Source organism: Nomascus leucogenys, unplaced genomic scaffold, assembly GCF_006542625.1.
Source record: "Nomascus leucogenys isolate Asia unplaced genomic scaffold, Asia_NLE_v1 000785F_92759_qpd_obj, whole genome shotgun sequence".
NCBI classification, from domain to species: domain Eukaryota; kingdom Metazoa; phylum Chordata; class Mammalia; order Primates; family Hylobatidae; genus Nomascus; species Nomascus leucogenys.
The window spans coordinates 74,772-88,265 of NW_022097792.1; the positions used below are offsets into that span (position 1 = coordinate 74,772).

A 13,494-nucleotide genomic window follows, 5' to 3' on the forward strand; every position below is an offset into this window, starting at 1 on the left:
TTGCAGTGAGCCGAGATCACGCCACTGCACTACAGCCTGAGCGACAGAGCAAGACTCCATCTCAAAAAAAAAAAAAATAAGTACACCAATAACAAGAGCAAACGAGGTGAGAACTGAAGTTGAAACTTCTTTTTATCCACTGAACCAATGTTTTATTATTTTAGAAAATGGGTTATTTATTTTAGAGTTTTTGGCAAGTTTATCAGATAGGGCTGTTAATCCTATAGCACTTTTGTTTTAGTCCATCAGGGGCAGTACTACTAGGAATGAAGGTACAACACTGAGTTTTAATTATGAAACAAACATCTTTTTTTTGCTATTATTATTATTATTATTATTAGAGACAGAGTCTTGCTCTGTCATCCAGGCTGGAGTGCAGTGGCGCGATCTCGGCTAGCTGCAAGCTCCAACTCCTGGGTTCACGCCATTCTCCTGCATCAGCCTCCCGAATATCTGGGACTACAGGTGCCCGCTACCATGCCCGGTTAATTTTTTGTATTTTTTTTTTAGTAGAGACAGGGTTTCATTGTGTTAGCCAGATGGTCTCAATCTCCTGACCTCGTGATCTGCCTGCCTTAGCCTCCCAAAATGCCAGGATTACAGGCGTGAACCACTGCACCCGGCCGTTTTTTGCTAATATTATATTTAAAGCTATTTTATTTTTCTAGGCCATCTGGCTGGTAGGTCCTAATAGCACTTGAACACAAATTTAATTTACTCAGCAAGGCTATTTTTACGTCCTGTAAAAAGGGTACACTCGCCAGCAGTTTTGCCACGAAAGTATACCGAACAAAGGAGACAGGGTTATTTATAACCTGACAAGTCCATCCTACTGCTGTGTCCAGTTTCCATTGGCTGGAACGAGACTTTACATTCTGTATTTGTCCTAATTGGCTAGCAACTTAAAGCTTTTTAAAAGAGGCAAAGGTAGAGGAAAACAAAGGAAGAAGAAAGTAACTTGTAAAATGCTGAGAAAAATAAAAACACCTTCAAATAAAGAAGAGGAACAAGCTATGACCCAATACTTGCTTGGACCAGTATTAGCATGCCAAGGCAAATATTTAGACTAAATTGTAGGAACTAAAAACATAAAATACATTAATTTCTTTATTGCAGCTAGCAAATATTTAAAAATGTTAGCACGGCTGGGCGCAGTGGCTCACACCTGTAATCCCAGCACTTTGGGAGGCCGAGGCAGGTGGATCACGAGGTCAGGAGATCGAGACCATCCTGGCTAACATGGTGAAACTCCGTCTCTACTAAAAATATAAAAAGTTAGCCAGACGCCTGTAGTCCCAGCTACTTGGGAGGCTGAGGCAGGAGAATGGCGTGAACCCAGGAGGTGGAGCTTGCAGTGAGCTGAGACTGCACGACTGCACTCCAGCCTGGGTGACAGAACGAGACTCCATCTTGAAAAAAAAAAAAAAGCACAGTTCTTTCAATAAATTTTGCTTCTAAAACAAGTTACTATTTATTCCTAATTAAATAACAGGAAAGTCTTTAAAGGAAAACCTCTACTTTACTTTTTTTTTTTTTGAGATGGAGTCTCGCTCTGTCGCCCAGGCTGGAGTGCAGTGGCGCGATCTCGGCTCACTGCAAGCTCCGCCTCCCGGGTTCACGCCATTCTCCTGCCTCAGCCTCTCCGAGTAGCTGGGACTACAGGCGCCCTCCACCACACCTGGCTAATTTTTTTGTATTTTTAGTAGAGACGGGGTTTCACCGTGGTCTCGATCTCCTGACCTCGTGATCCGCCCACCTCGGCCTCCCAAAGTGCTGGGATTACAAGGGTGAGCCACCATGCCCAGCCTACTTTACTTTTTACAAAGGGTAGTCCTTTAGAGGGAAATTATCAAAGAAGTCAGTGCTCTGAGGAAGGCCTTCAGACCCAGGATATTTAGCTAATGAGGGAGCAGTAGAATGAGTTTCCTCTTCCCATTTAACTCCTAACCACACTGAACTTTCTATCCTGCAGAGAGAAGCACTGGTCAAGGGTTCACAAAACAGCTAGGCATGATGGTGTGCACCCACAGTTCCAGCCACTTGGGAAGCTTGAGGTGAGAGGACTGCTGGAGTCCAGGATTTCAAGGCCCTGGGCAACTTAGGAAGGCCTCATCTCAAAAAAGATTCATGGCTGGTCGTGGTGAGGCTGTGAATCTTTGGGAGGCGAGGTGGGCAGATTTCCTGAGCTTAGGAGTTTGCGACCAGCTTGGGCAACATGGTGAAACCCTGTCTTTACTAAAATACAAAAAATTAACCGGACATGGTGGCATGTGCCTGTAGTCCCAGCTACTCGGGGGCTGACACACGAGAATTGCTTGAACCAGGGAGGCAGAGGTTACAGTGAGCCAAGATCATGCCACTGTATTCCAGCCTGGGTGACAAAGTGAAACTGTGTTTAAAAAAAAAGCACAATACCCTCTTGTGCCAAGAAGAAAGAAGATTATGCTGCAATGTTTGCTCTTGCCCTACAGGCCCATCAGCTCAATGATGAAAACCCAAACATAGAAGAACAAAAGCCAGGCATGGTGGCTCATACCTGTAATCTCAGCACTTTGGGAGGGTAAGGTGGGCAGATCGCTTGAGCCCAGGAGTTTGAGACCAGCTTGGGCAACATGGCAAAACCTTGTCTATAAAAGATACAAAAATTAGTTGGGTGTGGTGGTGTATGCCTCTGGTCAGCTACTCAGGAGACTGAGGTAGGAGGATCACTTAAGCCCAGGAGGTTGAGGCTACAGAGAGCTATGATGCACCACTGCACTCCAGCCTGGGTGACACAACAAGCCCCTGTATGAGAAAAAAAAAAAAAGAATAGAAAAAAGTTGGCATGAGACCCCTCACATGGCTTCTCGTGCTTTACAGCAGTGAGCTGCATGGCCTGCATGGCTGGTGGCCACTGGCTCTCCACTTAAGGCAGCATCACTGGATCATGAGGACAGTGTGAACACCTCCACAAAGGTCTTAAGCCTGCCATTCACCTCCTCTCCTATCTCTTTTCTCAACCTGCCTTCTCAGTACCTGTTTGTCTTCCTTCCCATTGAAAATACAAGCAACTAGTCACATAGATTTCATAATTAACACAAAATAGCATGACTATGGAAACATAGGGGAAACCCTAAGGAAAGCTAGAGCTACAAATGTAAAAAGATTACAGAGAAACGTTGCACTAGTGGCTGGTGCATGGGAGCGGTGTTCAAAAATTACTATTACCTTAATGATGTGAATACTAAGGCTGGCAGCTGCTTTTAGATTTGGTCCAAGGTCATCAAGAAACACGGACTCGGAGGGCTGCAGGCCAAGCCGCTCCAAGCACAGCTTGTAGATCCTAGGGTCTGGCTTACAGATCCCTTGCATGCAGGACTCCATGATCTGATGGAGGGACAGGAATGAGAGATGAATGTCCCGAAAGGTGGAGCTCCCACATGCACGCTGGTAAACTTTTTGAAAGGAAAAGCATAAGAAGGACAGTTGAGATTTATTATAACAAGTAATTTAAGAGTGTTATGATATAAAATGATGTTGCCTTCTTACATTGAGTAATTTGACAATACTGGGTTACAACGTGGGGGCAAACTCGAGAAACCACTGCCTGTTTCAGACACTGTGACCCTGTGCAAACAAGCAAAGCCATAATGGGCCTCAGTGCCATCATCAATAAAATGGGAATAATATTAGTAGTCATCTTACCTATCTTAGCTTAAGTGAGTTCCAAAATGACAAAGCATTTGGCTAATGTCACATCTTGGGGCTAAAAAGAGCAGAAGAAAAGCTGTACACGTCAGGTTTATGGAAAGTATTTTACCATTTTTTTTTTCCAGAAAGAAGACACTGTTACAGGTATAAAATAAATATGAAGTTAGTGTTTATTTCAGAGGTTACAAACCCATCCATACTCCATTTAGACAGAAATTCCATGGGAGGGCTGACACTGTTCCTGACATGCTAAGAGGCTTCTGTACTCTGATGACCTTGCTTCAGCCACGTATCTGATCCAGAATGGGTGGGGGTGCTGCTGAGAGTTCAGGAGAACACGGGAAAGCCTTCTCAGTGTCAGGCTGTCTCTGATCCACTGATTCCCCAAAAGTCCTTTTACAGTGTCCCCAGGGCGTCATCTCCTATAGAGTGGGCCCAAGACAGCCACATAGCTTATAACCAATATCCTCTGATCTGCCGCAAGAACAGACTAAATCTCTGACTTGCCACTTGGAACGACCCAAGCTCTCCAAGGCCAAGGACAAACCCAATGGCCCCTCTCTCTACCCTACACTTGCATTCTCGGTTGGGTGAGAACTGCCCTTTCAGGTAAATAAATGTCTGGAATAAACTGGACCTTTCTACTTTCTCTTGTCTCCTAAGGACCTGAGTGAGCTAAAAAAAAAAGCCTAAGAAGCTACCCTAAAGAAAACGTCAATAGTGAGAAGTACAGAAGCAGGGTGTCTCAGACACCAGTCGATGTAATGCACCAGATGGAAGCGGCAGAGCTGTACTGGCTGAGACAAGAGAAGGGAGAGTGGAGAGAATTGGGGGGGGATGCGGCTAAGTTCCAGGAAGCATTCGGCTCCTCTCACTAGGTGAATTACATTTGGGGGAAGTAAAATAAATTCTTAAGATTTATTTGATAAGCTCTCTAGCCTTCTCTTTCTTTTATATTTTGCACATGATAGCATGAACTTATTCAGGGTTTCTATTACTTTCTTGGCAAAGCAGGAACTGTGGGAACAAGGTCAGTGTTTTTCCAAATGTAGATCAAATAAAAATGATTTTATTTATCAAGGCCCTATCCCAGGAAGATGGAGAGGAAGCCTCCTTCTCAAGGTAGGCATGACAGAGGCTGTGTGATAAGAGAAAAGCATGGACAGAATCTGAAGTCCTTCATTGCATCTTGGGGTATCTCACCCCAGCTGCAAGGCAGAATCACCTGTGGAGCTTTTCGAAATACACATGCCTGGATCCCAACTAGACCTACTCAATGAAAGCCTCCAGGAAAAGACCCAGCATCTGTACAAACTCCCAGGTCATGTGATGTGTAGGCAGAGTTGAAAATCTTTAATCTCACTGGCACAACGAAGGGTACAAATACACCCAGGCATAGGCAGATGTAGGGCTAAGGTAATATGCCACTTCCTGGACCCAGCAAAAGTAGCTCTAACAAAGATGGAAAGAATCAGAAAGGGGCTCTGGTAGCAAAATGTCCAATACTTGAATTATCAGAGAAATCTAATCCGATGTGTTCCAGAGGCTACCATGACTCTCACTATATTTCGTGAGCTGTTCCCTTTTGCACTGACTCAGAATATCTTTGGTGGAATGGGTCAGGGGAAGGGTCCTTCTGATCCATCACAACTCTAAAAGGTGCTGGAAGATCAACTGCCAATCTGGGCTTTGGAGTCTCTAAAGGGAATTATCACTGCTGTTGGTAATAAGACAAAAACAAACATTTTTAAAGTAGCCAAATAGGACCGAGCACGGTGGCTCATGCCTGTAATCTCAGCACTTTGGGAGGCTGAGGTGGGTTGGTCACTTGAGGTCTGAAGTTTGAGACCATCCTGGCCAACACAGTGAAACCCAGTCTCTAATATTAATAAAAAAACACAAAAACTAGCCAGGCGTGGTGGCATGCACCTGTACTCTCAGCTACTAGGAGGCTGAGGCATGAGAACTCCTTGAACCCAGGAGGTGGAGGATGCAAAGAGCCGAGATTGCACCACTGAACTCCAACCTGGGCGACAGAGAGAGACATTCTCTCAAGGAAAAAAAAAGAGAGTACCCAAATAGGGGCCAGGCATGGTGGCTCATGCCTGTAATCCCAGCAATTTGGGAGGCTGAGGTGGGCAGATAACTTGAGGTCAGGAGTTCGAGACTAGCCTGGCCAACATGGTGAAACCCTGTCTCTACTAAAAATTCAGGGGTGGTGGTGCCAGGGGTGGTGGTGCATGCCTGCAATCACAGCTACTCAGGAGGCTGAGGCAGGAGAACTGCTTGAGCCTGGAAGGCAGAGGTTGCAGTGAGCTGAGATGGTGCCACTGTACTTTAGCCTGGGCAACAGAGCAAGATTGTCTCAAAAATATATATATAAATATAAAAAATAAATAGGTCAGGCACGGTGGCTCATACTTGTAATCCCATCACTTTGAGAGGCTGAACAGGTGGATCACTTGAGGTTGGGAGTTCGAGACCAGCCTGGCCAACATGGTAAACCCCCGTCTCTACTAAAAATATAAAAATTAGCCAGGCATGGTGGCACACATCTGTAATTCCAGCTACTCAGGAGGCTGAGGCATGAGAATGGCTTGAACCTGGGAAGCAGAGGTTGCAGTGAGCTGAGATTGAGCCACTGCACTCCAGCCTGGGTTACAGAGTGAGACTCCATCTCAAAATAAAAAATAAAAATAAATAAATAAGACCCAAATATAGCCAAGCATATCAAAACAATAGGTTTATCACATGACAGGTTGGGATACACACATGGAGCAGATGGATTTCATATGGAAGTAAATCAGGCTGAGGAGGGCAGTGAAGTTTTATTGGACAGCACTGGTCTAGGAACTAATGTCACAGAAATAGAAGGCAACATAGTTGGTCTTAGAAAAGGCCAAAGGATCCATTAAGATATGAGGGTTGATAGAGATGCTTGTGTTATATGAAGACTAAGGTTTGAATTTAGAATGTAAAGCTGAAGTGTCAACCAGTAATCAAATGCCATAAATGTCTCATCTTGCTAAGAACACAGTGATATCTTAAAGGGTCTGTTTTCAACCTATTGCATTTAAACCTAACTTAGTCTAGTGTCTAAAGGAAAAACTCTCTCACTCAAGATCTGCTAGAAGACAGCATTTAACATTGCACCCTGAAGCAAGGGACAGATTCTGTTCCAATGGTTTTCAATTAGCTCAAGCTTACCACATCAAACTGTTTCCGGTCCAGGGGCAAAAAGCTTTTCTGTTGGGAAGATAAAATTATTGCTCAAGACTGCAGTCTGAAGACCTTTGCCCGAATTTGAGTTATGGCCTCAGTCATCACTGGGAACTGCTTTGCCACTGGCTCACTGGTCAGCAGAGAGAAAAATGAGTCCACAGGCACGGAGGCCTTTGACTAAGAACAGGAGAGGGCACAGGAGAACAGCAATCATTAAGAGTGACAAACACTCATGGCCAACAGAAAAAAAAAATGCTTATTCCTGGCGTCCTTCTGCTCTCTGGCTACAAGAGCCCAGGCTCACAGCTTGCTGCTTGCAGGAAGTGTGTTCCTCAGCCCCTATGCTGAACTCTCATATAAGGTTTTTAAAAGTTACCTAGGACTAGAGTTACACGCTGGGCACAGTGGCTCACACCTGTAATCCCAGCACTTTGGGAGGCTGAGGTGGGAGGACTGCTTGAGCTCAGGAGTTTGACACCAGCCTGGGCAACAAAGTGAGATCTAAAAAAAAATTTTTTTTAACTTAGCCAGGCTTGGTGGCACATACCTGTGGTCCCAGCTACTCAGGAGGCTGAGGTGGGAGGATGGCTTGAGCCTGGGAAATTGGGGTGCAGTGAGCTATAAATCAAGCCATTGCACTCCAGCCTGAGCAACAGAGTAGGGAATGGAGCTATTTATATCAATACTACAATTAAATGAATTCTTTATTCTGCTCATGGATTGCTAGTTGAAAAAAAAAAAACAGCATATCATAAAAGGATACCGTGAACTCTAAATGTATATGAAGTACCTATAATTTAATTTTTAATGATTGAGAAGTCATTTAATGCTTTTTGTATTGCCTCAGTATCACCATTATGAACTTTAGTTTCTGATCAATTTTTTTCCTGTTTTTAAGTTCAATCTGTGTGGGTTTTGAAAACTCTTGTAAGGCCGGGCGTGGTGGCTCATGCCTGTAATCCCAGCACTTTGGGAGGCTGAGGCAGGCAGATCACAAGGTCAGGAGATCAAGACCATCCTGGCTAACATGGTGAAACCCCATCTCTACTAAAAATGCAAAAAATTAGCCAGGCGTGGTGGCACGCACCTGTAGTCCCAGCTACTCAGGAGGTGGAGGCAGGAGAACAGCTTGAACCCAGGAGATGGAGGTTGCAGTGAGCCGAGATCATGCCACTGCACTCCAGCCTGGGCAACAGAGCAAGACTCCGTCTCAAAAAAAGAAAAAAAAAAAAATCACATTTCAAAATGTGCAAAGGCAAGTCTGCTATTTTATATATACATATACACACACAGATTTTAGAAGAGCTTTACTGAAATATAATTCACATGCCATGCAAGTCACCTATTTAAAGAGTACAATTCAATGGTTTTTAATATATTTACAAAGTTGTGCAACCATCACTGCCATCAATTTTAGGACATTTTCATTACTCTAAAGAGCAAACCAGCCAGGCACGGTGGCTCACGCCTGTAATCCCAGCACTTTGGGAGGCCAAGGTGGGTGGATCACAAGGTCAAGAGATCGAGACCATCCTGGCCAACATGGTGAAACCCCGTCTCTACTAAAAATACAAAAATTAGCTGGGGCTGGTGGGCATGGCCTGTAATCCCAGCTATTCGGAGGCTGAGGCAGGAGAATCATCTGAACCCGGGAGGCAGAGGTTGCAGTGAGCCGAGATCACTCCACTGCACTCCAGCCTCGGTGACAGAGGAGACTCTGTCTCAAAAAAAAATTAAAAAAAAAAAAAAGAGTAAACCGTACCCATTAACAGTCACTCCTCATTTCCCCCAAAGTCTCCTTGTACTAGAAAACCACCAATCTACTTTCTATCTCTATGGGTTTGCCTATTCTGGACATTTTACACAGATGGAATCATACACTATGCAGTCTTTTTTGACTGGCTTCTTTCAATTTGCATAATGTTTTCAAAGTTTACTATTATATATACACATGTATGTTTATTTATATATATCTAAAATTGTGGAAAGTATATGTAACACAAAATTTACTATTTTAACCTTTTTTTTTTTTTTTTGAGATGGAGTCTTACTCTGTCACCCAGGCTGGAGTGCAGTGGTGTGATCTCGATCCCAGCTCAATGTAACCTCTGCCTCCGGATTCAAGGAATTCTCCTGCCTCAGCCTCCCAGGTAGCTGGGATTACAGATGCCCACCACCACGCCTGGTTAAATTTTGTATTTTTAGAAGAGACGGGTTTCACCATGTTGGCCAGGCTGGTCTTGAACTCCTGACCTCAGGTGATCCGCCCACCTTGGCCCCCCAAAATGCTGGGATTACAGGCGTGAGCCACCACACTCAACCATTTTTAAGTATACAGTGCAGTGGCATTAAGTACAGTCGTGTTGTCGTGCAACCATCACCATCACCACCATCTACCTACAGAACTTTTCTTACTATATTTTAAATTGTATTTTAGTAGAGCTATTACGGTTACATGAGTTATATCAAGAGCTTAGAACAGTGCACAGTACAGAAAAAATGTTCAATATTATTATTGCTTTAAATAAGCTTTTTTATCAAAGCCATTATGTAGACAGCTCCTGTTTTAGTATCTATTAGAGGGGAGCTTTCAGGTTGTTGAATGCATGGAGGTGCTGGGAGGAGGGTGGCAGGCCCAGAAAGGGCACAGTGGCTCTAAAACCTTTGCCCCCAGGTATCCTGTCATCTGGCTGTTCATTTGTATCCTTCATAATATCCTTTATAATACACCAGAAAACATTAAAAAAAATATATGCTGGAGGAACTTAGTAAAGAATTTTTTTTTTTTTTGAGACAGAGTCTTGTTATGTTGCCCAGGCTGGGGTGCAGTGGCATGGTCATGGCTCACTGAAGTCTCAGTCTCTAGGGCTCAAGCCTCAGCCTCCTGAATAGCTGGGACCACAGGTGTGCACCACTATGCCTGGCTAATTTTTTTTATTTTTTATAGAGACGAGGTCTGGCTATGTTGCCTAAGCTGGTCTCAAATTCCAGAGTTCAAACACTTCTCCTGTCTCAACCTCCCAAAGTGCTGAAGTTACAGGCGTGAGCCACCATGCCCGGCTAAGAATATTTTTAGTTATTCATATATGAATTGAACATTGAACACCTAGGGGTGAAAAAAATAACTTTATTATTTTTTTTTGAGACAGTTTCGCTCTTGTTGCTCAAGTTGGAGTGCAATGGCATGATAGCTCACTGCAACCTCTACCCCGAGGTTCAAGCAATTCTCCTGCCTCAGCCTCCCAAATAGCTGGGATTACAGGTGTGTGCCACCACAGCCGGCTAATTTTTTGTATTTTTAGTAGAAACGGGGTTTCACCATGTTAGCCAGGCTAGTCTCGAACTCCTGACCTCAGATGATCCACCCCCTGGGCCTCCTAAAGTGCTGGGATTATAAGCATGAGCCACTGCGCCTGGCCTAAGAAATAACTTTAAAACATGTAATGGGTTATTAGGTTTCACTTTATTTTAGTTTAACTAACTTATACATGAAGTTGCAATCACTACTCAAGGCAAAAAGAAAAATATGGAAATGTAGGTATGTTTATCACTCACCATTTCAGAGCAAAGTCTCCCAAATTCTTGTAAAAAACCCTCTGCTGTTATTTCTGCTCTCATAAATCTCATCCAGGGCCCATTTTCACCACCTTCCATCAAGGCCTTTAATATAGTTCCAGAAGGGATACGATTCTGTACCTCCCATTCTATAGGAAGTAAAATACGCAAAAGTGGAATACATTGACACACGCTGGGGTTTAGGGAGCTCAGGAAAATTACCATACCAGTTCCTACAGCCTCGCTGTACTGCCAGGGTGGATGCTGTTGGAAATTTGCAGACATTCACGAAATGCAAAATCTCAACCTTAGACCTGCAGAGGAAGAGCAATGCTAATGTGTACGACAGAGAGCACACTGCTGTGAAGCATCAAATCCTTAGTGGTTGCTTGAGAGGACTCCGGGCACTGCATGATGAATTTTCTTCCTTGGTCTCATATTCACTGGACCATATGTTAGGTCACTTAACTGGACCTGGCAGAGACTATGGAAGCACATGAAGGAATAAGCCAGATCCTGGTGGCCCCCAAAACATGCCCTTCCTTCTATAAGCTATAGTAATTCTTAACAGCATGGAGTGAGTACACTGAAATGTTCGCCTGAAATGCTGTCTTTGTGGATAAGGAAGGAAATTTCTTCTTTCTTTCAGAAAAAGCCTCACTCAGTCACCCAGGCTAGAGTGCAGTGGTACAATCTAAGCTCATTGCAACCTCCACCTCACAGGTTCAACTGATTCTCCTGCCTCAGCCCCCCAAGTAGCTGGGATTACAGGCATGTGCCACCAAGCCGGCTAATTTCTGTATTTTCAGTAGAGACAGGGTTTTGCCATGTTGGCCAGGCTGATCTCAAACTCCTGACCTCAGGTGATCTGCCTGCCTCGGGCCTCCCAAGGTGCTGGGATTACAGGTGTGAGCCACTGTGCCTGGCCAAGAAGGAAATTTCTGTCCACAAAGAGCTAAGGCAGTGGATGGATCAGCATCAGCATCTGCAGAATACTAGGAACATTTGTACAAGGATTGTTTCTCCTCATCCACAGTTGCTTTTTCTGTCTATAATACAGATGCTGGGGGCAAATATATACATACAACATTCATAATTATATATTAAGACAAATACACTTTACATATAGCTTTTGTTTTGGAATTAAAACACCTTTGTTGTTTTTTTCTGATAAAGTAGTGTCTGTGCATTGAAAATTTTTCAGACAATATATTTCATAGAAAGCTATACAAAAGAAGTAGGCTGAGTGCAGTAGCTCACACCTATAATCCCAGCACTTTGGGAGGCCAAAATGGGAGGATCACTTGAGGCTAGGCATCTGATACCAGCCTGGGCCACATGATTAAACCCTGTCTCTAGAAAAAATTTAAAAATTAGCTTGGCGTGGTGGGTTGCACCTGTAATTCTAGCTACTCGGGAAACTGAGGTGGAAGGATCGCTTAAGCCCAGGAGTTTGAGGCTGCAGTGAGCTATGATGGTGCCACCAAACTGCAGCCTGGGGATGCAGAGCAAGACCCCATCTCTTAAAAAAAAAAAGAAGAGGAAGCAAGGAAGGAAGGAAGGAAGGAAGGAAGGAAGGAAGGTAGGTAGGTAAAAGGACAAGCAATCCTATCGTTCAGAAATAACCAATGTTAACAATCTGGTATATGTCCTTTGAAAATAACAAGACTTTTAAAACTCAATCCAAAAAATACTTCTTTAATTTTAGAGCTAAAGCATATAGCATTTTTCACAGTCCCGGAGTTGGCAAGCATGTGAGGAAACCGGCACCATCATATGCTGTTGACGGGAGCGTAAACAAGCACAACCTCTGCAGACAGCAATTTGATAATTTCTGTCAAAATCTGAAATGCACATGCATTTGACGTAGTAATTCTACTTTCAGAAATTTCTTCCATATATATTTATGAAAGCAAGCAAAGGTTATGTACAATTCTGTTTGTGCAGAATTGCTCATAATAAAAAGAACTAGAAAAGTTAAATGTATATTAATAAGGTGCTTATTACATCAATTATGATATATTCATATAACGGAATACCACACAGATGTTAAAATATAGAAACTTGCCCAAAGGTCAGCAAAATATGGCTTGGGGCCAAATCTGTCTCCTATTTTTTTAAGAGATGGGGTCTTGCTGTGTTGCCCAGGCTGGCCTCAAACTCTTGGGCTCAAATGAAACCTCCACCTCAGCCTCCCTAGTAGCTGGAACTACAGGCACACACTAGCATGCCTGGCTCTACCTATTTTCGTAAATAAAGTCTTATTGGAACACAACCACACTTGTTTACTATTGTCTATTATTGCTTTCTTGCTGCAATGGTAGAAATTAATAGTTGTGACTGAGAGTATGGCTCACAAAGCCTATCTAGCCCTTCTTTATTTTTTTTTAAGATGGGGTCTTGCTGTTGCCCAGGCTGGGGTGCTGTGGCACAGTCATGGCCCACTGCAGCCTCAAGCTCCCAGGATCAAGTGATCCTTCTGCCTTAGCCTCCTGAGTAGCTGGGATTACAGACGCGTGCTACCACGCCCAGCTAATTTTTTTATTTTTTGTAGAAATGGGGATCTCACTATGTTGCCCAGGCTAGTCTCAAACTCCTGGCGTCAAACAATCTCCCACTTCGGCGTCCCAAAGTGCTGGGATCGTAGGCATAAGCCATCACATCCACCATGTCTAGCCCTTTATAGAAAAAGTTTACTAACCTCCAAACTAGATCCTACACATATGCCAACTGATATGAAAAAGATGGCAAAATATCATACTGAGTCAAAAAAAGCTATGGAACAGTCTACAGCATATGATCCAATTTGTATATGACCCCCCGACCCCCTACCCCCCCACACAGGCAACTTTTCAAAAATAAACAAGAAACTTTTCACAATGATAACCACTGAAGTCTGGAACCAACTGGGAAAGGGTCGAGGTGGCAGCAGGAAATTTTCTCTGTATTTTATGCTCTTTAGCAGTGACTATTCAATAAACGGGGTTGGCATAACTAGGTTTCAATATGAATAAAATTAAATTAAAT

General features: G+C 43.6%; 1 protein-coding gene across 1 annotated transcript in view; it reads right to left on the reverse strand.

Annotated features, from left to right (window-relative positions):
• Positions 1-10,752, reverse strand: part of LOC115834354 (acyl-CoA dehydrogenase family member 10-like) — a 51,142-nt gene extending 40,390 nt beyond the window's left edge. Inside the window, 6 exon segments of the mRNA XM_030809102.1 lie at positions 3,208-3,366; positions 6,898-6,940; positions 6,942-6,987; positions 6,990-7,089; positions 10,468-10,616; positions 10,695-10,752. Coding sequence (XP_030664962.1) covers positions 3,208-3,366; positions 6,898-6,940; positions 6,942-6,987; positions 6,990-7,089; positions 10,468-10,616; positions 10,695-10,752 — 555 coding nt within the window.
• Between the last annotated feature and the right edge of the window lie 2,742 nt (positions 10,753-13,494).